This window comes from Euprymna scolopes, chromosome 15 (assembly GCF_053919585.1).
Source record: "Euprymna scolopes isolate OS-2025 chromosome 15, ASM5391958v1, whole genome shotgun sequence".
Lineage (NCBI taxonomy): Eukaryota > Metazoa > Mollusca > Cephalopoda > Sepiida > Sepiolidae > Euprymna > Euprymna scolopes.
The window spans coordinates 60,447,760-60,474,852 of NC_136496.1; the positions used below are offsets into that span (position 1 = coordinate 60,447,760).

The 27,093-nt window shown below is 32.2% G+C and overlaps 1 protein-coding gene across 2 annotated transcripts in view; it reads left to right on the plus strand.

Annotated features, from left to right (window-relative positions):
- The window catches only part of LOC145293841 (galectin-4-like), a 115,530-nt gene that overhangs the window by 16,920 nt on the left and 71,517 nt on the right, over positions 1 to 27,093 (plus strand). For both annotated transcript variants that reach the window (XM_080140514.1, XM_080140515.1), the window contains exon 2: positions 26,077 to 26,148. In XM_080140514.1, the coding sequence (XP_079996640.1) occupies positions 26,125 to 26,148 (24 nt within the window). In that variant the 5' untranslated portion in view covers positions 26,077 to 26,124. The remainder of the gene's footprint in view (positions 1 to 26,076; positions 26,149 to 27,093) is intronic.

The following is a 27,093-nucleotide window of genomic DNA, read 5'->3' on the forward strand; positions in this document are numbered from 1 at the left end:
GTAATCCCAAACAAATAAAAACAAAAGCTCAATATAACTAAAATAGAAAATAGTTTATCTAAATATTTCTTTTTGAGTATCTTGTCGAATAATGAATTCTTGTAAAATTATAATTTAGTCTTTGTGTTCTTATATTAAATGTCCATCTAGCTCAATCTTCAAGTGGTATTAGTCAAATGCATATGGGAGCTTGGCATGTTAGGTTCAATTTTTTGTTCTAATTGCAAAGTTCTTTTCCACTAAAACAGTTTGGAGTAAATCCATCACTCCTCTCTCTCTCTCTCTCTCATATATATAATTCAAATACTAGAGTAGACTTGACTCCAGTCTTTTACAATTGGACAAAGAAAAGGAAAACTAACATCTCAACAGTATTAGTGAATACAAAATTCTAAACATATTGAAAGCCAGTTTCCCAGATCGAAAAACTTAGTAACTATTGAAAAATAATTCAAGAAAACTTTGATTTAAAATTAATTTAGAAGATAATAATAAAATAGAAAAGACTCGGTATCTAAATTGGCTTTTTTTTCCTTGTGATGTTATATTTCATTTTTTTATCCCTGATCAGTGTAATAGATCCTTCTAGACGAAAGTAATTTTAATTTTTGTCTTAATTTAGTGTCTCATTTTGGGAGCTGGATTTTTTCTACATTAAAAACTGACCTTGTGTCTAACTATGTAAATAGACTCCTCACCTAAATTGCTCCAATGCCCATTGACTGTGAAAAATGATCTTATCTCATTTTGCTAAGACTACTTAAAATAAATTGTTGTGAAAAGATTGTTACTGTGAACTACTGCGCATATTTATTGATCCCAATGCGACGACTGGAATTTCTTTACTTTTGGCAAGCGTTTGCCAACTTGTTTTATTCTAACAGCAAGCGACTTGTGAAGTTTACAAGTGAATTATATTAAAATTTTTACATTTTTAAGGACCAGTTTATTTTTATGACGCTCCACCTCGTTCCCTCGACTCCTTCAGACTTTGTAATTTATAATCTGAGACATTAAAACAAATTAAAAACATTAATCTGCTAATATAATTTGAAGTTTACCAATAACAAAATAGTTTTCAGTGTAGACTACTAAGATAATTTCAAGTGAACAAAGAAAATTGTCTGATAAAAAAATCGCACAGGAAAACAAATGATGAAAATTGGAATAAAACTAAAAATGATGCTTACATTTCGGGAGGTATGTTATGAGTAAGGCTGTGACAACAGAAAATTCTTTTCATTCTTTTGACTCTCAGGTATATATTCGACACGGTAAGACACAGTCTGTCAACCGAGAACCACATCAGTCTATATAAAAACATATGATATTAACGGATATATACTCAAGAGTCAAAACAATGAAAAGAATATGCTGTTGTCACAGTCCTAGTTGAGATTGAACATGCTCCAGTATGAATTGTGATATATAAAAAAAAAAAATATTAAAGCAAAATTACATTCATGCCTTTTTGGTTACGTACTTAAAAATATAACTGTAGTAAGTGTTCTTTGTTTCCGTAAAATAATACATTTTCATAAATATTAAAAAATAATCTGTCCCTTATCTTTCATGATATTGATATTATGGTAAATACTGAAAATTTCATTAAAATTGGTTGACTTAAATTTTTTTTTTTTTTTTAATTTTATTTATTTTTTTAATTGAAGTACGTGGTCAAAAACTTGGGTCAACGATTTATTCAACTTAGTTTCATAAAACGTTTATTTTCTCTTTTTCTGCCTTTGAAACCAATTCATACATTTTTTTTAAAACTCAGATTCGCACATTATTTTATATGAATACTAGTGTGAAGACCGCAATGGATAATTATTTGTTTTTAATTTTTGACGGAGTGTATGCACATAAGATTAATCTCTTAATCTTCTGTCTTTGTAGTTATTTTGGATTTCATCTTTGGGCTGATTTCCATATTGTTAATATATTGATGACTGTAAATATAATATTCTATTTAAAATGTGAATTTCTTAATTCTACAATATTCAGTTATTGATTAGTTGGATTATAACTTCCGATAGTCATGAGATCATTAAACATGGCTGTGATAAGAGATGAGAACTTCCGTTCAAAACAACCATGTTGTTTGGCCTACCAAGGGAACATTTACAAAAGCGGAAAAGGTGCTCGAAATTGTTAGCTTTTGTAGGTGTTGGTGATTTGCATTTGTGGACAAACCCATTTTCAGAAGCCAAGATGAAAATAAGAAAAAACGGTGTGTATGTGGGCAGATGGGAAAGAATTTTTTTATTTAAGTTGTGTTAATATTGTTCCGGTGCTGCCTGAACAAATGTTCTTCCTAAATGTTAGACCGTTGTGCAAACCTTATTTTGTTATAAAGGATTTCAGTTTCTTATTTACTCTTAAAATTAATCCACCAAATGCTGACATATCAAATCTCCTTAATATCTGCATATATTTAAATCTCGTTTACCAAACATTTGTAAGATCTAGTTTTAAAAAAAGTATCTGAACTGGTCTGAATAGAGGAGGCTGACTGTATGTTGTTTCAAAGCCACTTTAATAGAACTGGTTTGGTTTTAAGATTTGATTAAATGATGTTACCTTGGTGATCAGGTCAAAAAAGGAGGAAATAAATTTCTGAGTTATGCTTTTTATATTAGTCATGTGGCTAAAGTAATCAATGCTTGACTGTCCATCGTCATGTGATCTGAGACTCTAGATATTAGGCAAAAGGAAACCCAACAATAGGAGACTACATCTCACTAGCTGCATAGTTAAAAACATTCCATTTCCAACTAAACGTGATGTTTTTTTACCCATCACAGCTTTGTATCCAAGCTCCTCCACTTTCAATTCTGACAGTAATCATTGGTTTTTAAAATAAAATTCTATTTCCTCTAGAATCTACTGGAAAAACTCTTCTCTGGGCTTTTTGGCTAGGATCAAACTGCAGTATCTGTTCTGATGCTACACTTCATTCTTTTTGTCCCAGGTCAGTGAATGAGAAATCCTCCTTGAATGATGCGTTTTATACTTTTGTTCTAAACCAAAGTTCTCCTCCTTGGAAGCTGGATTTTCCCATTGTTAAAACCAGCTATGTGTGTGTCTCTCTCTCTACCTTTGTGGGAGTCAAATAAATAGGGACTCTTTTCTAGGCATTAACATTTTGCTTTACTTTTTAAGCCAAATAATTTTAGAAAACAAAATTAGATATAATTTTTGTCCAAATGATTCTTTAACAAAACTTATGACGTCAAAAGTTAGAACCTTGTCCGAATAGGTGTGAAACTTTATCTGAACTCGCCTAACTTAATATGTACATTGATTGCATTTGCTGTCCAATTTTGTTTGGGAGATGGCCCTAAATCTTGAATATGCTACATGAAGAAAGTCTTAAGAGTTTTATTTATTTTTATTTTTCATAATTCAGCAAGTATAAAAGCTAACTTAAAAGTTTATTCTTTTAAGTGTTTGATCTAAACTTCATTTCACCTTGTGCTTTTACCTCTGCCTTGGTGGAGGTTGTTTTTGGTCATGTTATTTTTATGCACAGTCTCACATTTATATGGTTTGACAAATCGTTAGTGAGTCAGCCTAATTTCAAACTTAATTTCAAACTGATTTAATTTTGAGATATCTAGTTCAAGATCACAGATAACAAAGTCACACTTTTTGTGATAACAATTTTTTTTCTTCTCGTCAAGAGACTAGATTTTTTCAGATTTGAGCTAAAAATAACGATACAAAATTTCAGCTTGATCAGATCAATATTTTTTCTATAACATAACTTGGAATACTTCATACAATCTGGAAAAGTAAGTTAAGAATTTGACTCCTCCTATCGTTGTTAGGTGGGGGTATGTAGTCTCGTGATTGAATTTTAATCTTCTTTATTAAATATTATTATTATTATTATTAAATAAAATTATACTGATGAGAAAGATGATGTCACAGTACTCTGACTCATGTTATCAGATGACGATAGACTATGAGATAAACGATCATAACTGTCGCGCACCCACTGCAAAGAGTGGCTATATGTGGAAGTGAACCTCAGACTGTCTGACATCAAAAGCAATGGTCTAAAACATGTGATTATGCAAAGTAATGTGTCTTTGGTAGTCTTATTGTTCCTTTACTAATAATTTACCATTTATCAAGTCCTGAAAGCCACTCATCGAGGAGACAACACTAATGGTGGAAATGGGATAGTATTTGGTTAAGAGGATGGCTCAACAATTAGTTTACATTAGAAGTCTTGAAAACAATCATATTGTAGTTGACTGAGAAGCAACCCTGCTGTATTGTTCCACACATTGGTAATTCTAGGAAAGAAACTTTTTCATGGCAGTTTCATTTAGTTTTAGGCACACACAGTTGAAGGGAAATTATTGACACTAGTTGCAGCTAGACGAGTTTCCATGTTTTACATGGAAACTATAGATTGACTGTATAGGAGACTATCCAGTTGAGCACCTGTCATGAAAATAATAAAGACTAGCAATGTACCTTCTGTGATAAAAGTGTGGAAGGGAGGAGAAAATAACATTTCCCACTAACTTTTGAAGTCTGTTTTGTATGTTGTCAAGACAGGAATGAATGCTCTGATATATGATGTTAATGATTATATAACTAGTGGTATTCACTTGGTGTTGCTTATATTGCTGCTCAAAAATAATTTCGAATAAAGTAATGTTTACAATTTTTGCCTGGAAAGAAAATTTTTATAGCACTTGCAATCTGAGGTAAATAATAAAATAAACTGTTAGCGTGGTGGTGTTTTCTTAAAAAAAAATACTTGTTGATATTGGCTTTTAAAAAAAAAGATTTTTCTTTTAAAGGCAAATGTAATATGGCAAATGGTTTTATTGAAACAAATTTATTTTAAAACTTAAATAGCAAATATGTATTTAAATGTTCATTGTTTTAAATACATTCTTCACTGATATAATCTTTCAATTTTTTTATATGGAACAAAGATTATATTTATTTTTCGATATTTCAGTTAATAAGCGAAAGAATATTTCGATGTCATCTTTAGATTCTGTGAAAAATTAACAAATTTAACCCTCATTGAAACTTATTTGAATGTAACCATATCGATTTCCATAAGACTGACTTATATAAATTTGGCAATTACTATTGATGTAACCAAGCCAGAACTTAAAATGGACAAGTGTAATAAATGTTGTCAGCACTCTGGCTCTGAAATCATAATTTATTTTTCTTAACTTAGAAACGATAAATCATATAACTCATACTTTCAGAACCACTTTTAGTTATTGAAGGCTATTTTAAATACGAAACCTTAAAGTAACCAGTGATAATCTCTCTTCTGTGGATATGGTTTTAAAAGTTGTAGGAATAAATATGTTAAAATTTCACAAAATCGACGTATTTGAATTTTAACCAGCTTTTTTTTTACCTGCTTTGCAAACGGCATAAAAAAAGTCGATAATGTTTCTAAACTAATTCCTTCTGGATAACCATGACACAACTCTATGTATGAGCAACACTACAAAACCATCAATAAATGCATTCTATCATAGTTTTAAGGTATCCAGCTGCTGCACATATAAAAGCAATCGTAATTTATTGTTGGACATATTTTAACATAATGCAACCTATCTGTAATCTGAACTATGCCATAATTCTTCCTAAACTTTTGTTAATCATTTGTTTCAAATGATTTTAGTCTTAAGAAAGGTCTTATATTAGCTATTCACCGTTGATCTAATCTCCTATTTCACTACGCAAGTATATTATATAAGAAAATAGTGATTCATAAAATGAACACTATACTTAAGTGTTTTTAATAATCACTCCATTTACCAGAATAGTAGGAAAAAAAAACTTGAATGTCTACTGAAGAATTTGGATTATTCTTTGTCTGTTAGACACTATCCTAGTGTATCTAAGGATTCTCTGTAACCTGGCTTGAGGATACTTTCTCCCTCCAAGTCTATGGTTCCCCCCTTGCCAAACGTTCACAAAAAAACCCCACTTAACTAGCTACAACCACCAATAAAAAATTCCGCTACTCTCTATCTTTGCCTAAATCTAAATGCAACTTCCATGAACAAAACTTTTCTTAGAACTGCCAACTTGTGAAACACTGTTCCACTGGCCTGCTTCCCAGCCAATTACAATATGGTAGCCTTCAAGTCCAATGTAAACAAGTTCTTGTCGAGATGTCTCCTTAAATATTCCAAATTCTAACTAATCTACACCATTAACGATTACTACACATCCACCTTACATTCATTAACCTTTATCCTCGAGTGGCATTTGGGCCTTTATTAGTGTTTTGTAAAAGAAAAAGAAAACCTGATTAAACATTCAATAATATTGTATTTGCAGCCCAAATAAGATCCCCTCTGTAAAGCTAACTTACACTGGCTTATACGAGGCATAGTGCACTTTATCCAAGTGGTGTTGCTTATAGTAACAGCCATCCATCCATAGCCTTGAACACCTGGAGGGGAATAGGCCATCCACAACTTTGTAGATGCTTTTGTAGCAAGGAGTTCTTTTTCAGGAGTGAGGATGCTGGTCACTCGCCCAACCTTCCCAGAAGGTACATGTAGCACCTAACCTTCCCAGATGGTCACCAATCTGGTACTGACTGGGCTCAGTGTTGCTTAACTTCAGTGATCTAGCGAGAACTGGGTGTGTCAACATGATTGTCCTGTATTTATAGTAACAGTACTAGCTTGATAATCCACCAGACTACATGAATTCTTGTTCTGAAATTGGTAAAACCAAGAGACTATTAAAGATATGTTGCAGTGGACTGGTCAATTAGATAAAATTTATTCTTCACTTCTTTACTAATATTTGATTTGGTAAACGAGAATTTAATGGAACACTTGAAAATGCATCTCGTATAAAGATTAAGTGTTAGTCCTAAAAAGAGACCCCATAATTTGAGAATTTTCATTGAAGTAAAATGAAACCAAAAAAGTAGGTACATATAGCTTAATGATATTGACATCTAAGACCCCTAAAAAAAAGCAAAAAAATACAAATTTGCATAGAAGAGAACGATTCAAGTAAGCATGCCAATATGAGAGAAAAAAGCTTGGTTAAATATATAAGCTATGTAAAGAACATCTGTAAAACTGAGCCTACAAACAAAAACAAAGTAACTGTGATTAACCGAGTAATGATGCTTGTGATAATATACAAATGTGCCATTGTTGACTGATCACAAAAGGACATAAATAAACTGGACACTAAAACGTGGAAAATATTGACACTGTACAGAATAACATACGGACACCAGTGTCTGCCTAGAGGAGCAGGAGGTATGAGTCTCTGAGATTGTCCATTAACATGCAAGCATTGTGAGTATAGGGCAATATTTGATGAGCTCCAAAAATTCAAGCCTCAAGATGGTACACAAACATCATGAAGCGAGTCAGCAGAACAACCTCCACCATAAAACTGGCCAAACATTTGGAATACAAATGGGAGAAAATCAGAAAATAAATCTTCTACAGACATAGCCTAAAATAGTAGCCAAAAATTTACCAAAACCTTCCACTGCAAAATGACTGGAAACCAGCAGTGTACCATGTATTTATTTTATTTTTTGATAATTTATCAAGGAGTCTATAGACTGGCTAAAAAGAGGATTGCTCTACTAGGATCAGAAGAGGATTATAATGGTTGCCCAAGATCAAGATTTGCTTTTAAGACAACAAATGCAGGTTCTGCCACACAGAAGTAGTATGAACCACCTGACCTCCCACTGTGAGGTTCTGCTGGGGATGGCTACTTTACGATGCAACACAATGGAACGTGTATCTCCACTGGATGATCTGTAAGAAGTTCAATACCGAATGCAACAAAAAATCACGGGAACATGTACCGAAAAAAAAAACAGTTGGAAATAAGTTATATAAAAGTTATATGACTATGTGATTCCTACAGCTGCATACCTAGACAACGGAGCTATTAAACGTGACCTAGTAACATAGGACAAGAAAAAGAAGCCATCTTAGAAGTTAGTGTCCTCGATGAAACACTATTAACAACAGATTGATCGGCTATGTTGGATTCTGAGTCTATCCAAAAGCAGGGTATAAATGAAATCTTTGAAATTACAATAAATCTTTGAAACTTGCAGAACTTTAAAACTATGCCGGTCGATAAAATTGAATTTTCTTGGGTTTGATAAAAACTATTGGTTTCAACTTTTGTATTCGATTTCTCCATTGTTAACTATACTGCATGAATGTCTGTTGAAAAATGTAGGATTCCTGTTTTATAGCTGAGATTGTATGGACATCTAATTGTTAATCAATCTAAACAAAATTAGATTATCATTAATTTATTACCTTTTCAGTGAGTTTTCTTTCTATACAAAGTATACGTTTTCTCTTGCCTAATAACCGGTGAAATAATTTACCTAGGTGTTGTGCTGATTTTTTTTCTTCTTGTGATTACCTATTAACAGGTAGCTGATCAAACACACCTGTTACCTTGCGATCACGCACTATTTATGATAGGGCAAAACAAATTCTATACAAACTTTAATTGAGTAAGCTTGGATAATTATTGTTGGCTTACTTCAAAACAAGAACCATAAGCTACATTTTAACAATTCAATAACAAATACATAATTAAATTGTTTACATTTTTTAGAAAGTGCTTTCGTTGTTTTATTCAAATATTTCCATTTTACGGATTATAAGAAGGTTCTGAAAACTTAATAAATTTGAAAAGTATCGCTATATAAAGTTAGACATGTGATATTATTATTATTAATCTCCTAAAATAATGGATGGATTATGAATTCTGAATATATATTCTGGGCAACACAGTGAGTAACATTAACACAATTTTGTTTGTAAACTTTACCAATTAAGGGGTGCGTCCACCCAAAAACTGAAAAGTTTAATAGAGAAGACAAGTGTTCTACATCAGATCTTGAGTTATATTAGTTCTACATTTTTGAAAAGATAGGTGCACGCGCATGAATGTCCATATGTATTTGGTAAAATCCTAAACTGTTGTACTTATTATGGAATATATATTTTAGGCAACACGGTGAGAAACGTGAACACCATCTTTTTTTTTTCTTTTTTTTTTTGTATACTTGACCATTTAGGGAGGTACCACTAAACCCGTACTGTATCTCAAAGAAAGAAAAACATTACACTTTAGTACTAATGCTATAATAATTGCTTTTACCTGTCCTGGGACGGACATTTGTATGTGCGTGCGCACACACGTCAACGTGAGTAGACAAAATTTCCAAGAAAATGTGAAGGGAAAAACAAGATTGATTTGTCAATAAAAAATTAATATGGAAGGGGCATGAGCGGCGTTAGTTTCTCAATAGTGGGCTATCAATTGTCATTTCAGTCAAAGTTTGCTTTAGCTCCATTAAATTCTGTTCTGAACTATCAGACTTTTTTTTTGCCGGGATAAGGTATTGTTCAGCTTTATTCTAGAAGGTGCGTATTCCCAGGCATTATCTCTTGAATAAGAGGTTCGTTTATTTTCGGGCACCTCTTAAAAAAATTTTGATAGGCCCGTTCTCGGTTATTACCCCTCCCCTTTTTTTAAGTGTCCCTACTCCTCTTGCAAAATTGACTTAATATCTCGCCTTCCAGTGGGGAGCGGATAAATAATGATCCTTTGAAAAGGTTGACGGTTACTGCCAGCGGTTTTCTGAGAATATCGAATGTACATGCAGGGTAATTACTTTCGTGAACTTCAGACGTACCCGCCCCATCTGCAAAGTTCATGAGCGTTTGGCTGAGCGAAATATGCGTAAACGACATTCAGCAACTATTTTAGGATTAAGTCGGAAAAACGCTTCCCCTTCCCTCTTATCTTGTCTGATACGCCAGACGCTCAGTTATTTTGGTTGTAAACCTGGTTCCTCTTCGGTTGTTTTTTTTTTTTTTTTTTGTCTACTGTTATTTCCATTCTTGTCCTCTATTATATGCGAGCAGCACAGCATCGTCTGGTGCCAACTGTCCTTATTTGGTATTTTCTGTCAAAATGTCTTAACATTTAATTCATAATTGGTTGACTGTAAATGTATAGCTTAAACTTGAAACTAAAATCTGGAATTTTTTTTTTTTTTGTTTCATTATAAAAGTGTCTTTTATCGTTCTTTTCCAATCTTTTATTTTGGTTTAATATAGTTTGAACTCGTGTAGAGAGGTCTCCAAAGTTTTCGAACGGGGGTGGAAGTCATATTGTTGACTTTTTAGAAGTACGCCCACCTTCGACCTGCACGTGTTGTATACTCTTTTTGCTCATTAGCTTTGCTTTTTTTTTTTTTTTTTTTTTTTTTTTTTTTTTTTGGTGAAACTGGTTCTCTAAAACCTCATTCTTTAAATCGTTTTCTGAACTAAGAGAAAAACCACTATTTTCATACATTTTCATTTTTTTTCCTGAATAATTTTACATTTTCCATAAGAACTCTACGGACCGGATTAAAGACTTTGGCAGACTGGATCTGTCCTGCGCCCTGCGGGCTGTTGTTTGGAGACCGCTGATTTAATGAATAATGAAATCGGCGTCAAACTTGTATTCCCTTTGATGAAAACTTTTCTTCTTAAAATAAATAAAATCTTCGTGTAGTTATATGGTCTGTTCATACTTTAAAATGAAAAACCATTAACCTATGGTCCAAGTCAATCCTTTAGAAAGGGTTATGTTTATCCCCTCCACGATTCTTGCCAACGAAATTGTTTTATATGGGCGTATTTATTTTCAATAACGTTTTTAACCATTTGAGAAATTTTAAGTAGATCGGCCCCTACCATAAATTTGGTATTATGGTTATTGATGATTCCAACTAACGGTATGGTAGACATTTTCTAATTATCAAAAAAGGATGACCAACGACATTTATTTTCACATTTTTTAATGACTTTGTGCCTAATTTGTAAATTTAATTATTTTCATATTGCTGCAAATATTTCAATTTAATCTCTAGGTGTATCAGAATGTTTGTAGGAATTTTTGACGCCCCTAACACGAAACTGCGAATAAAATATAAAAAACTCGTAATTTCTGTTTTAAAAGTTGGTTGTTTATTTTCTTTTATGGATTATACTTCCAAAATAAACTATTAAAGTTGTATAAAAAGTAATAGAAATATTTTTTATTTTTTAAAAAACAGTAATGAAATTGAATTTTACGAGTTCAGTATTTTTCAATTTTTAAGCTTTAAAAATCTATCAAGTTTTCTATTGATTCTATTTTTATGATATTTTCAGGGTCAATGTGAAATTTTATGCTCTTTCCAATAAACCGAAACTAATATTTTAGACAAACGTTTTTTAAATTCACGCCTCCCCCATTTTGAAATGTCTATTAAAAAGTAAATAATTAATTTACTCACCAAAGTTTTATATATCACAAATTGAAGATAAAAGATCAATAAATAATATATTCAAATTTAAAACAAAACAAAAAAGTGCTTAAAGTCCGAAGTTTAAAACCTTAAAAAAAACACTTTTTTTTTTAAAATGAAACCTCGATCCTTGCTCCTTTAATTGAAAAAAAATAATTAGGGTTTGAATTACATTTTTCGAGTAGTTATAAGCTTGGAAAGACAGGGGGTCGAATTATTCAATATTTTTTCACAAAGTTTCTGACACAACTATGTAATCTCTATTCATTTTGAAGCGACTATCCTCGCAGGCTTTTATTTGATGCGTCTCCATTTATGTCTGCGTTCCTAAACAAGTTTCTGCTTCCAATCTTGTCTCTTTTCTGCAAGCTAATTTTACGAAATTAATAAATAGACCTCTCGTTTTATTTGCCCCTCCTCCCCGTCTGAGGAGGGGGGGAGGCGATTGAATAAGCATAATACACATATCTGTTTACTTACCTGACATCTAGATCTGTAGTTTCGAAACTTTCTACACTTGGTAAGTTTGTAAGATAACATTATTTTGGGAACAATTCTTAATTACAAGACGATCAATCTAGACGTGAAATGGAAAACTTATATCAAATCTGGTGCAAAGGTCGCTGAAAAAAAGATGAATGGATCTTTTTACTGCACCAGAAAGTGTATCATTCCTAAATTCTGTACCTGTATAAGAGTTAAATACTTTATAAGATGGAGTACTGTTGCCACGTTTAGGGAGGTCTGCTTTGACAGAGTACAAAAGCGACGTTCAAATTTAGTGGATATATTATCTTTTCCCTGTACCCTCTTTCTCCCGGAAGAGTCTTTCTCTACTCTATCGATATATTTATGGTAGTTACTCGACTAAGCTCTAATCTTTGGTAACCCCCGATAAAATATTCACTACAAAATCTATTCTAGCTAAAACCACTGTAAAATTTTTTCCTTTCTCCTGTGGACCTGTAGTTAAACGGAAGTTTCATGAGCAGTTTTTTCACAAACTACCCTCTGTGAAACAATACAACGGGGCTGCGTCCTAGATGACTGCAACATGGTCATTTTCAAGTATAATGTAAACAGATTCAGGAGTCGTCCTCTTAAATAATCAAATATTTCAGAAACTGTTTTGTTTTTAACTGTAAAGAGACCTTTTCAAACGGCTGTTATGTGCCGGTCCATTTATTTTCTCCCTTTTACAAATCTGATTTTTGTAGCGTTTAATTAAATTATATTTTTTCTTCATCAAAAATAATCTCATTTACCAAGATTCAAACAGGGGCATCAAATTGTTAAATTTGCGTAGCAAAGTGAATTGCCCCACAACATACACACCTTCAAATTGAACAATTGAAAAAAAAAAAAAAAAAAAAAAGTGATGCAATTATTTTTATTACTGCATACGTGTCTTCTGCTGATGTTGTTCGTTTTATGGATGAACTACATTCTGTTTTGCTTGTGCCGTCCGTTAGGATCAGGCCATCATCAATTGACATCATACATGTCTTAAATGGCTAAAACCATAGCTTTGGGCCATTAAGATTGATGTAGGACACATTTGGGAGCGTTTTGGATGACTGACGGCAGATGACATGACCATACTAGTTGAGACGTTTTGTGACACAATTTCTCATAAAAGCCTTTGACACTGATGCCAGCATTTTTTTTTCCATCCGATGTTGTTAATCCAAAGATTAAATGAAATCCAACCTTAAAACAATACAAACAATACACCCCCCCCATTTAAAATATCTACTTTTATATTTCTTAGACACGTCCATACGAAATATTTAAGAGTTAACATTTGTGATATTATAATCTTCATGCATTCTTAGAATATCCGATGTAAATTGATCTTTAAAGCATGTTAATGTCAATGAAGATAATTCTGTGCTGATATTTATTTCCTGACATTCTAAGAATGCAATAAAGTCTTTTCATCCTCCTCCTCCTCGTTCTCAACTGAAATGCTAAACTCTGCTTTTTTGTTACCTATCCATTTTCTAATGATCAAGTCGCGTGCATAAACTTTCAACAAAATCGGGAATTGTGTTCCCCAACTAATTTTATATCTAAATGTATATTTTGGTCCCCTGATTTATATCAGAGAGGGACCTATGTTTTCAGTGGCGTCTGTGCTTAGATGTGTCTGTGCATTCGTAAGTACGGATTATTACCAAATAATCGTCCATTAGTTTTTCCTGAAATTTTGCCACAAATTCTATTTCATTAAATAGATGTGCACAGTAAAAAAAATTGTTTTTGCGAAAATTCTTGTTACATCACCAGGGACTCAAGAGGTCAAAAATGCCCCAAAATGGCCAAAAATTACCCTTTTGCCTCATAACTTTTGATCCATCCATTAGATTTTTCTGAAACTTGGCCAAAATATTGAGCCCAGTGTTCTTAATATAAATCCGGTATTTAATCCTGGTTCTCGTCCCTGGGGACTTTTAGTGCTAAAAACGCTCCTTTTTGTGGCTCTTTTTTCATATTTCTCAACAAAACTTGATATGTCTGACTATATAGTGGGTTTTCACGGTTGTCAACTCAAATATACATGTGTTAAGGCCTGAAACTGTACCAGTTTTCCATTTACACTGAAATTCAGCGTATCCAGGGGCTCAAGAGGTCAAAAATGACACTTTTTGCCCCATAGCGTTTGATACATCTATTAGATGTTCCGAAAACTTGGCCAAAATATGGAGGCCATTATTCTTAATAATTATTCAGTATGGGTGACCCTGTGAAAATTCTGGTTTGCATGCCGCTGGGACTTTTAGGGTTAAAAAACATGCCTTTTTGGAGCTCTTTTTTCATATTACTCAAAAACTTGATATTTATGTCTATATAATGGTTTTCCATGGTGCTGAATTCAAATATACGTGTCTTAAGACGTGAAACTGCACCGTTTGTCCATTTTCACTGGGATTCGGCATTTCCAGGAGCTCAAAAAGGGTCACAAATGATCCAAAATTGCAAAAAAAATGACACTTTTTGCCCCATCCATTAGACTTTTCTGAAACTTGGAAAAAATGTGAAGGCAACTTTGACCCTTCACACTTTTCACATTCATCATTTCTTTACTATTTTCTATGACGTCATCTCACATGGAGCACCATAGGAGGACCATGCATGCGTTGCTTGTTCTTTCTTCATTTCTATTTTCTTTCTTCATTTCTATTTTCTTTCGTCATTTCTGTTTTCTTTCTTCATTTCTGTTTTCTTTCTTCATTTCTGTTTTCTTTCTTCATTTCTGTTTTCTTTCTTCATTTCTATTTTCTTTCTTCATTTCTATTTTCTTTCTTCATTTCTATTTTCTTTCTTCATTTCTATTTTCTTTCTTCATTTCTATTTTCTTTCTTCATTTCTATTTTCTTTCTTCATTTCTGTTTTCTTTCTTCATTTCTGTTTTCTTTCTTCATTTCTGTTTTCTTTCTTCATTTCTGTTTTCTTTCTTCATTTCTGTTTTCTTTCTTCATTTCTGTTTTCTTTCTTCATTTCTGTTTTCTCCCTTTTTCATTTTCTCCTCTCTCTCTCTCTCTCTCTCTCTCTCTCTCTCTCTCTCTTCCCATACTTTTGTCTCTTTTATTACTTTCCTGAGTCCTTGACATTGTAAACCGATATGATCTATGGGATTGTCATTAGAAGAAGAAAGAAAGAAAATCTGTTTTAGGGAAAATTAACTCTTCCTTATAGTCATCAGACTATAGACCTTAACTTGTGAGTTGACATATTTGTCATTTTTAAGACATTCAAACCTCAATCTGATAGCAAACGTCATGCTCAATATGTTTATGGATTGTAAATGAATCGCATTTCTTGTGTACCCACTACTCTCTCACAGCTTCATTTGTGCTGTTTTCAATAACTTATACTACTCATTCATTAACAGATGGAAGCATAAGTTTCAACTTTTAAACACATCCATTACAGTTTATTAACCTTGGGTTTCCAAATGAAAAATCCTATATACAATTCTGAAGATAAGGTATCTGATGACTCGAATAATCTAACACTTCTCTATCTTTGCTGTAAACTATCCCAGTGTAATGATACTAAATGAGCAATGACAATGGCTCTATAGGCATAAAATATAGATTTAAATGATTTTAAAACTAACATTCACACATGTTATATAGAAACCTGCGAGTCTTGAAGAATCAGCAACAGAAGAAATGAAGAGGAAAATTGAAAAATGAGTATAAAAGACTAGTTATAGGCGATTGTTGGTTCTAGCTGTAGTCAAGCATCATACATTCATTTTGTATAAAATGAGTATTGTTGGCATTCGTTTCTTTGATATCTTTCTAGTTGGATTTCTTTCTAGAAAAAACATTGGGTACTTATAGGAATAAGTACCATGTGAAGTTTGCCAACATGCCTAAGTAAAAATGTTTCTGTGGAATGAACTGCATTCTAACTTTTGACACTCAGGTTGTCAGTTCATGTCATTAACCACTTAGCCATCGCCAGGAGAACTGCATATGTAAACAAGATTAGAACATTTCATAACTAATGTTAAAACATATTTGAAGAGGTGGTTGAAAGACAAAGCCGAAATCATCTATAAAAACTAAAAAAATAAACGCTTCGTTAAAGTAAAATATCTAGGTTAATAGCTGGAAGAGAAATTACTGTTTTACAATATTTGCAGAGGAAATTGGCGCAGAATAAGACCTCATTTGAAATGAATCATATCCAGCATAAGAGTTGAATACAAGAAGTTTGTGAGCTTCCTCAACAACATTTATCTTTCAGAATATTTTAGATGAAGATTGATAATTTGTATTATTTGGATAATATTTAAACGGCTGTTTACATCTTTGATGTTATTCTACAACGTTTCGACTGAAAAAATATTTTCTATTTAATCGATTTTAATATATAATCTTGATCAATGTTTTCTTTAGTCATACATTGAAATTTGAGGTGTTTTTACTTTCTAACTAGCATCTACTTTTAGTCTCCCATCAACGCGAGATAACACTTCTTCTATATACACTGGTTTTTAATTATCTTTTAATCGTTTTCATTGGCTAAATGTTCAATAATAGAATCGTAGAAAAGAAAATGCATAAAAAGAGACTGAACACGCATTTCTTTTTCTTTCATGCTTTCAAAGCTTAACTTTCGAGTCAGTCAATTTTAATTTTGTCTTCAAATTAATCTTTTAAATTAATTTTTAGAGATATCATTCATTTTAGTTTACTTTATGCCTTCATGTATTAGAAAATGTAAATAAGTTTAATCTTTAATCTTTCAGGTTTTAAACCGTTTATTGGTTGCCCCTTTAATTGTTGTAATAAAGAATAACTAGTAAGTTTGAAATCTAAAATGTTTACTTTCTTTATATCGTTCAGTTTCTAATGAAAATATTAATCGAATTTGGGAAGTAAACTTTGGTAAGTTTTGAATTCCTTGTTTCTAGTGTTGTAGCTTTGCAGACTAGTAACTATCAAGACACCGTGGTATACTTAACAAAAAGGTTATTAGCAAAAGTTTGTTACAAAAGTACATCATAATTCTGGGGGTCATAACTGCGATGATGAGACAAAATAAGTTAAAACTTGTAAGGAAAACTAACCGCATCATATAAAGTTGTCACATCTTGTCATTTTTGATTGAACTCCTTCAAGCGTTTTGTAAATTTAAAATTATTTGAAAAATAGAACGTAAACTTTTATATTGTCTTGATATACACTTTTCAAATTGATTAGAATATTCTGATATTTAATAAAATCTATTTGAAAAAATGAAATCTGTTTAACAATGTATTTATATTGCAGAATAGGGCAGGAGGATCCCCATATTTTCAATGGTTATAAAAAAAAATACACATCAATCTAAAAAAATCCTTATTCTATTTCTACAAAGTGCATTTGCTGATTGATTAAATAAGTTTTAATAGAAATTTACTCGCTATATGGAATTTTTACCTTTGTTTGCATCATAGCGGCTCGGACAGCTATTCTGATACTCGGCAGATTCAGGCTGACCTTTTGAAATACAATGTTACACTTTAACATAAAAGTTTTCTAAATGCAAAATTTCTACCTCTTGTATCGACTGGATTTCTCCAGCTTCAACCAAACACGTATAAAACGTATCAGAACAAATGGCATCCATTGTTGGCAGATGTTGTTCTCATTCTGCATAACTGTTGTAGCCTTGTAAGCCGGTTATAATTAAAACAAACACAATGGTATAGTTAAGAAAAAGTGTATTAGCAAAAGTATGTTACAGAAGTACATGTCAGGATTCTGGGGGCCATAACTACCTTGGATCACAACTCAATAGTGCGTTAGATGCAAGATTCGGTCCACCATTCCTGAAATGGGTATATCAGCTTTTCGCATAACAACTTTAAAGCATTATTAATGTCACCTTCACCTAAAGAATGTGTACTATACACCAAATTTTCCTTTGAAGAATCTGCAACTATTTTTATTTTATACTTTTTACAAGCTTTTGTCAAAGTCAAGATTAATCTCTTAAGTTTTACACGGTTTCGTTGTTGCAACAAAGAATAATTTTGATCTATTTTTCGATTTCAAATGAAAATATAGAGGTGAATGGAGTAGGATCTCTTGAAACCAAACAGAACTAATACTTCACTTTGATCCAATATTTATTACTACTACTGTTAGAAAATAGTTTTTCCTTTATTTGCTTCTAAAATAGATACATTTCCTTGCTTTAAAAGCTAAACTGTCATTCAGCTAAGGTGAAAAGAACCAATAGCCAGAACTTTGGCAAAATTATCTTCCTTGTTGGGCTTCCATCAGTCATTTAGCCAAATTTAACGTAATCGTTATCAATAAATGTTTCACTGTTTAAAATTCTAATTATTTTGCTATTGAACATATGGCAACATATAAAGCAGACGTTAAACCGGATATAATTATAAGAATTAGCTAATTAATTAAAAAAAAAAAAAAAAAATAACAAAAAACAGTTAAAAATACATGTGTGACTGTAAAATAACATTTCTGCTACATTTTCTCTTGCTGAATCCAAAATGAAAGTATTCCCGTGCAATGCCAGATAGGAACAGCTTTTAGGCCACTTTACTTTCTACCTCTTTGTTTATGCCTGGCTACTTGGTTGTTGCTTGGGAAGGACTTTTCCTACCTATGATATGGAAACCGTTCCGTTGTAGTGAGAGGTAGGTGAAGGGCGCATAGCATGTTGTGTGCATTTCAGATATGAGAAGGAAGTAGATTTTTTTAAAAAGGAGTGATCACCTTCACTTATATGAAGTGTTTGTCCTAAATTTGTTTTATCTTCTTGGAGAAATTCTGATAAAATAACTTTGTTACTAATTTAGTTTTTCAAGATACCAACGTACATATTAGTCACCCATTATGTGTTGGTGGCTGCACTGTACACAGTGAAAACTAAAGCAGTTTATATACTATAAACACACACACACACACACACACACACTACCTACTTGTGATATAGGTGGTAACACCCTCCTGTGATAAGTGCATTTTATCTATCATTTCTGTATCAGTTTTTATTCTATACTATAAGAATAAACACTGTTACTTTCTAAACGTGTCATGATTAATATTTGGTTGTATTGAGACGTTTTCACTATTTCTTAGCAATTTTAATCAAAATTTGAACAGTTTGTTTCCAAAAAGAAATCATTATGCTGAATGCATGGATTTCTATTCCTTTTCATAGTTAAAATAATTTCCAACAAATTGTTATTTTTGATTTTATCTTTTCTTTGCCTACTAGTTTCCTCCAATAATTTTTTTATCTTTAAAATTTTTGCAATTTTAAGTGGTTCAAACGAAGGACTGCCTGGTCAAGCTACTGAGTTCCTGCAATCAGATGTTAAAATTATGTTTTTTATCTTATCGTTTTGCCAGGGCATCCTACTAGATGCTAGCCATTCACCCACTATTTCAGAGACTCCGATATAAGTATTCTAACCATCGTTTTCAGCACAATTATTTGAATCTCTTATAATCATCATGTATATTTGCTAGATAGTTTTTGCGATTATTTTTCATAAACCTTGTAGCTCCTATGATTACTGGAATGGAGATCTTCCAAAGATTAGCGCGCGTGTGTGTGTGTGTGTGTGTGTGTGAGATATAAAAAATGTATTTCCAATGCATATGAATACCAGTTTTCTTTTCAAGAGGTTGTGCTGACGAAAAGAATTATAATTTGCCTCATGGTGTAATTTGAAAGAAGTTTGAGGCAGATATCAGTCAAATGGTTATTTAAGCTGAAATTAAAATTAATCTTTCTTATACATACCAGGAAACCTGGCCATTCTTTTTCTCACCTCACACACAAGAGACGATTGTCAAAAATACTTACCTTGTGTTATAATAGAAACCTTAGATGATATGAAAAGCGATTGTGTTTCCAACATGGTTATTTTGAAATTGACTTATGACATCATCTCATCAGAAGTGCATGAACCTGATGTGATCAATTTAATAAGATTCTCTCACATGTGGTATATGTGTAAGACACAATGAATAAACTGTTAGCCGTAATATTAATTTCTTTATGCACTAAAAGTTTTAAATAATGATGGCAATCTGACTTTGCATTGGACAAAAGAAATTTAAAGTGCTATCGGAAGTCAGAAAATGTAATTGCTGTTCAAGAATAATTTGGTTGTTTCAAACGTTTCTGCTTATTAAAACTCTTGTAATACGTTTCTATTCTTTTTGTTTTAATTTTATGCTTATCCTTATTTTGAACAATTCTATCTGCCAATAACTTAATTCTATTGCATTGCCAGATCTGTTTGAAAGTATTGTCTAAACTTTCTTTATACTTAAACAATTTCCAACAAATGAAAACTCTAAATCATAAAATGAAGTTTTTTATTGCTGCTACATATCGATATTACCTTACTTAGTTCTTTATACACCATTGGATGCTCTGCTAAGCCAGAGAGAGAGTGAGCGACTCTGAGAGACTTTACTCTCCCATGTTTCTCAGTCACTGATGCATACATATCAAAATTGTTTTTCTTTTCACCAATTTCTTTTCCAAACAACAAATAATTGTTTATACTTCAAATCAAATCCTAATAAATAAAAACGTATTCAAAATTGAGTTACATTCCAATCTTAACCTAAATTTTATTAGTTCACTTTTGTAAACCTCTCTCTCTCTCTCTCTCTCTCTCTCTCTCTCTCATATCTATTATGGATTATCGCTATCATTATAATTATTATTGTTATTTCTAACTCCCCAGGGATAATCGTTATATTCTTTGTATCAGATAAAGATAGAAAGCAGAGATCACATGTTTTAGTAACTACGAAATAATTGATGTAAAAAAAAATATCAGTTTTTGATATTTATATTTTATCATTTTAATTTCTTTCCTCTGGCAATAAGGTTGTTTACATTAGCACATATTTTGTCTGTTTAGCAGTATTACGTAAATACCAAGAGGGCACTAAATGTTTGTGTTGATCCGCTTACCAGTGTAATTTCAAAAACATGTTTCACTTGAATATTGCAAGGTAATTTTTTAAAATTTCTTTTATTTTCCTTGCTGAGAGATAAATGTAGATGTAAAAAGACAAACTAAAAAATGTCGGTGGTATTTAATGTATGCCAAAATCAAAGTGAATAAATTTACTTTCACTATTATATGTCACTGTTGTAAAAAACAAAAAAAAACCCAAAAAATAAAGTGAAGGCATGTAAAATCAAGTTTCTTTTGGTGCCGATAACTGTTAAAAGTAAAAATTTATTTAATTTATATCCTCCCAGTAGATTTATATGACATTGACTGTATTACATGGACTAAACAACTAGCCAATCACATTGAGGCGTTTCAAAATCACGTAATGTGTTTCATTATGGGATATCGTCTGATCGGGGGGGGGGATCCACCCTCTGTCAAACTACTTCTCCACCCCTTGTAGTAGATAAAATCAAAAGTAAAACCCTAAAAACTTTTTTCCATGTCAAACGATTAACCACTGGCATGTCAAAGTTATGCTTTCAGAGTATGTTAGTAGGGAAAAGAGGCAGAGGAAAGCCAAGAAAGTGGAGAGAAAATATTTTTGATTGGACACCTCAACATTGGGTGTGCATCAGCCAACTTGCTTTGCATCAGAAGGAATGATGAAAAGAGTCACGTGAGTTTGCAATCTACACAAAGTGGAAGATGTAACTCATGACTTGACTTGTGCATTTTAAACATTAGATGAAGCCATTATTTACAGATTTATTATAAAATCAACAATAGATTCTCTACAGTGTAATATAGACTACAATGGACTGTCACCATGGAGAGTCATGTGAAGCTTCTTCCGTTACACTGGAGGGTCCCTAACTAGACCAGGCAATCAATAGATTTGATTAAAAAAAAAATGGGTGATTTCACCAATTTCAATGACAAAAGTATGGGAGAATTTGATCCTCATTCTATCTCTAACAACGTTAAGTTTCTCTGCTAGTTATATATTTTTTTTTATTTGTACTAAAAATGTTTTGACTGCCCGTTTACTACTGATTCAGGCTATTGTCAATCAAATTTCAATGATCGGTGTCAGTTGCAGCAAACTTGTATTTTGCGTCCGTGTTAATAATTATAGCTTCTTAATTTAGGTTGTAGAGTCAGTTTCGATAATCACATTTATTGGCAAGGAGTTGATCTTGATAGTAAATGATAGTATTTCACACACCTACACGAGTGTATCAATTAGAACAATTTCACTTGCAGCCGTCTATACAAATTTCCAATTTGCAGCAAAAACAACTCTATTTCTTATACAATAACCAAGCTGGATTCCTAATTATCTTTATGAATTTACACATGCCACTAAAATCAAAGTTTAGAAATAAAAATTTTTGTAGATTGTATTTTTAGACATTACATAATATTTTTAATGGTTTTTAATTTTGTAACACGTATCTTATTTTAATACGGATGTTTCAAATACACCGAGATTGAATTAATTTCAAACACTAACCTCAATAACACCTCACTTAAGTCTCGAGCCTTGCTAGTAGGATAACAATATTTAAGCAAATTCGTTTTTATTCATTAAGTCTATTATCCTAGAATAAGATTGATTCTAATGCTTCTTGCCGTTAAATGCAGCATACCCCCCCTTAACAATCGTTTCTGACAGAACAGTTCAAAAGCACTTATCTCTTTCTTTGCTAAAGTAATATTTTTCCATCAGAAAGCAACGTTTTATCAACGCCCAAAATTCAGATTTTTTTCACTTTGAAACTTACAATTTAATAACTGTAATTTGGAAACTAGTAAGCTGATTTGGCTAAAATTTTGTCATGTCCTATTTGAAGGTTAGTACTTTATATAAATCATGTTTTTTGTTTTATTAATTGGTGACATCTGTCAGACCTGAGACTTATTGAGTGATATATTGTATACTACTAACAAAGTTAAATAGAAACAATATATTTTAATACTTTGTTACAGTTTCCAAGAACAATCGTCATATATATATATATATATATATATATATATATATATATATATATATATATATATATATATATATAATCAATGTTTTTATTGATACACATCTGATGATTGGATGTCTGTGATACTGCAATAAAATGTTAAGTCCCACCTTTATAACAATATATGTATTTAACAGCATCTTCAGCTTTTTGTATGCAAGGTCTGTCATGATTTGGTTCTGTTCTGAGCTTATTTCATGAGCGTAATATATACACACTAGCAGGGTCGGTTTTGCCCAGTGGAAGTACGATACAGTCAGAACAGATTCACTAAAGGACGACCCTCACTCCCTGAAAACAAAACTATGGTTGTTAGTAGGGGGCCACCCACTGTCAGCTCTGGAAAATTGCAGGCACTAGCACCCGTGGCCAAAATAAAAAAATATTTGGCTTCCACTGTTGGGAAATGTCTGGCAGTTGGAAAAAGCTGAAGCCACTGGTTGTCATTGTTAGCACTGTTTACTGGCGATTATTGCTGGCTTGGAACGATTACTTGCAGGTACTGACGTGTACTGGTGGATCTTTGCAACTAGCAGTTGCTGACGGCCTTTATCAGTGTCAACCTCCATTGGAAATGCTCCAAATTGAAATCGTCTGTCTTAAATTGTGGGATATTGTCATCCACTGGCTGTCACTGGATGCTGTGGTGGTTACTGCCTGCTAGTGCTGTTTAGAAGCAATTACTTATGTTTGCTGGTGGATACTGGCTGTCTTTATATCTGTCATTGTTGGTCATGACTAGTATCAGCCTCCATTAAACTACTCTGAAATGAAATTGTCTGTCTTTAATGGTGAGCACTAGTGCTCACTAGTAGCATTTTGAGGTGATTACTTGTGTTTACTACTTCTTTACTGACATTTCTTTCTCCAACTTTGCAACATGGCAAGAAAGAAGAAAAAAAGATGTACAAAATACTGAGGATGGAGTTTGTCTCCGAAATATATTGAAATAATCAATTTCAAACAAGTAAAATATTTATTTTCATAATATTGTGTTGTAATTTGGCTTTCAAGCGCACCTGATGCATATTTTATTTTATTCAAATTAAATCAATGTTTCTATAGTGGAACTTACACCCCTGATGTAAAAATTTTATTTTATAATTAAAGTTCAAGTCGAGTGTCCTGCTTCATTTGTGCTCTTAAACCAAAAAGACTTGGGTTTTCTTGCATGTCCTATAATATTAAAGACTTTATTTTTTAAATATTTTCATTATGAACCAATTTTTTTTTTTTTTTTTAATGTTTTATAAAATGTACTGCTTATCTATTACTAATGGAGATTTAATTTATCTGAAACCAAAACCATATTACTACTTTAATATTAATGGGAATTTCGTATGTCTGTCTGCCAAACTATACTATTCTCTTTTTAGTACTGCATTTGACCATAAGTGTAGTGTAGTATCTGTTCTGTCATAATGCGATTCTCAAGTATTACTTTTTTTTTTTTAGGAGAGCAGTGTAGTATCTGTTCAGTTATAAAGTACTCCCTGAAAAGATTGTTTTTTTTTTTATGGGTGGTGGTATGTTGCGTTTTCATACCATCTACCCAGGAATTACCTCCTCTTTTGTGGGGTCAGCGTACTATATGTTCATTGATCATATTTTAGTTGCATATTTTGCTAGTAACTTTAATGTTCTTTATAATTTGTAAATGAACTTTTTTTTTTTCTCGGAATGTAGGAGCTATTAAATTAGGTTACAAACTGCTGTTCATATTAAGTTTGTCACAATTGTCATTTCTTGATGTCTCCATAGGAAGTAAATGTTTGTGGTTGAAACTGTCAAATGTACACATTTGTCTGTTTGTCTAAATGTAGGTGTTTTGTGTATGGAGTCACATTAATGAAATTCTTTAGAGAAAACGAGTAATAAAAAAAAAATTAAAAAAGGGAGCTTGACCTGTTTTATCGCATTTCTTTGTTTAGACAGTCAAATTCACAGACTGACTCATTTTATAAAGAATGTATATCGTGAACAAAATGTCTCCTGTGGGTCTTGTTTCTTCCTCAGAATTTTTATGGTGGAAGAATGAAGTGAACCTTTTTTCTATATTTAGTACTAACTGATTACACGAAAATGATTTTTTTAATAGGCTGAGGTAAGGGTTGCTGAATATTATAATTATTCAACTTCAAATTGATTAAATACAACTCGTACTTATTGTTATATTTTGTACAATCTTTATATCTAGCCATGTTTCCTTCAACATTTGGGCTGGTCTTTATAATCTGTGTTTTCTCTGCCATTTTGTATGACAGTGAGGCATGGGTTCCCAACCCTTCTGATCTGCAATGTAATGATCAGGTAGATGTATGATTGCAAACTGTTACTCCCCAGAAATTTGGTATTGATGCGATAATTGTTTTATGTGTTCGGCGTCTCAAGTGATTTAATCACCTTTGTATCCACTTGATAACATGCCTGGATATATACTAGGAATGTGGTAGACTAAGAAAGACCTGGCTTTAGTGAGTATGAAGTGGTATGACTATGTAAACTAACTGAAGATGGAGAGGTGATGTTGCCGACTCTAGAATCTCTGATAGTCTCAGCACCAAATGATTTGTGTTGTAGTGGAACAAGATGAGAAGCTATACAAGATTTAGAAGCAACGATCACTAAATTTTGATTTCAAGTATTATTTTATTGTGTAGATAATGAAAATAGTGCAAATGACAACCATACATTTTTACTTATAAATGAAGTATACTGTTTGTAAATGTTTGAATGTCATACCTAATTTAATTTCTTCAGTTCGTACAGTTATGACCTGTTGACCTAAGGGAAGACATTTGGCGATAACAGTGGCCCAAGATGCCTAAGACCTAGCTCAGAATAGCCTGAGCTTAAAAAAATAAAAAGAGGTGAACTTGTTTCGTTTTTCTTTGAATGAGCTCGGCAAAAGGAAGTTATTGGTGCCACATAAATGTTAGCAGCAGTTATAAGAACTATACAACTAAGGGTGACAACTAGCCATACGGTTATTAACTGGAAGTTGATAGCGGATTCTATCTGTATATGTGAGCTTCTGGTAATACCAGAATTTTGCAAATTTATTTCCTATAATGTATGATTGCTGTCAACTTTGCTGTATTTATCTTTCTAGATTGGTTTATTTCTTTCTGATAATTAACCACCAGTTGATTTCTCCTTTTTCTTTTGGCACCAAGTTTATTGTATTTTCATGTGATGTTTTTTTCTCTTTGCAGTTACCTCCCTTGTATATTTGGCAGCATCACACCTAATCTAAAGGCACAATGTCTTACAACTACACTAAATTTGTAAGTTTTTTATTTTACTTTTTATTTTATGTTCTTTATCATATTTAATTTTTACTTGTAATTTTCCATGGAACTTTCTACATTAATCTGTATAATTTACACTTAGTAATAATATTCATTCTAAAATGTGTTTCAAAGTAAATACTATTACAAAAAAATGTTTTTCCATAATAATTCTCATTGTTAACTAAATATAAAGAGTGCTTCCTTTTTTTTCTTTTCTTTTGTTTTAGAGACGGCAAAATTTAAAATAAATCACAGAAAAATATTTTTATTATAAAAACGTAGTTTATTCTAATGAATTTTTGACATTTAAAATTTAAATACAATTTTGGGCATATGGGCCCCCTGCAGCTCATATGTATATGGTGTAATCTAGGGATCCAATTTTCGCAAATCTATGCAGAAAATTAGGCTGTATTTTGATAACACATTGAAACATCTTCCAATTGGTCTATTGTGTCCGGTTTATCGTAGGTCTTTCCATATCTCAAAAAAAAAAAAAATCTAATGGTATCAAATCGAATAAATGAGGTGACAGGTCCATGGTCTCCACTTGTCTCTCTCTCTCACCTCCCCTTATCGCTCTCTCTCTCTTTTTCTCTCTCTTTTTCTCTCTCTCTTTCTCTCTCTCTTTCTCGCCACCCCCCCTTATCACTGTCTTTCTCGTCAACTCCTGCTTCCTCTTATTTCACTTCCCCCTCCCATTCCCTCCATTTCTTATTCTCGGCATATTTGGTCACCTTTGTGCCTCCTGGCCATTTTTACTATCTAAAATTAAACTTTTGTGTATACAACATAATCTCTTATGTAGATGTTCGTAAATATGTTATTTCTAAGCTTAACTGTTTTTATTTAGATACTAGCAGAGTGCCTAGCATTACCCGGCTGTAAAATACGCTTAAATATGATATTTTGATTAAAGCAGATTTCGTATTTATTGTA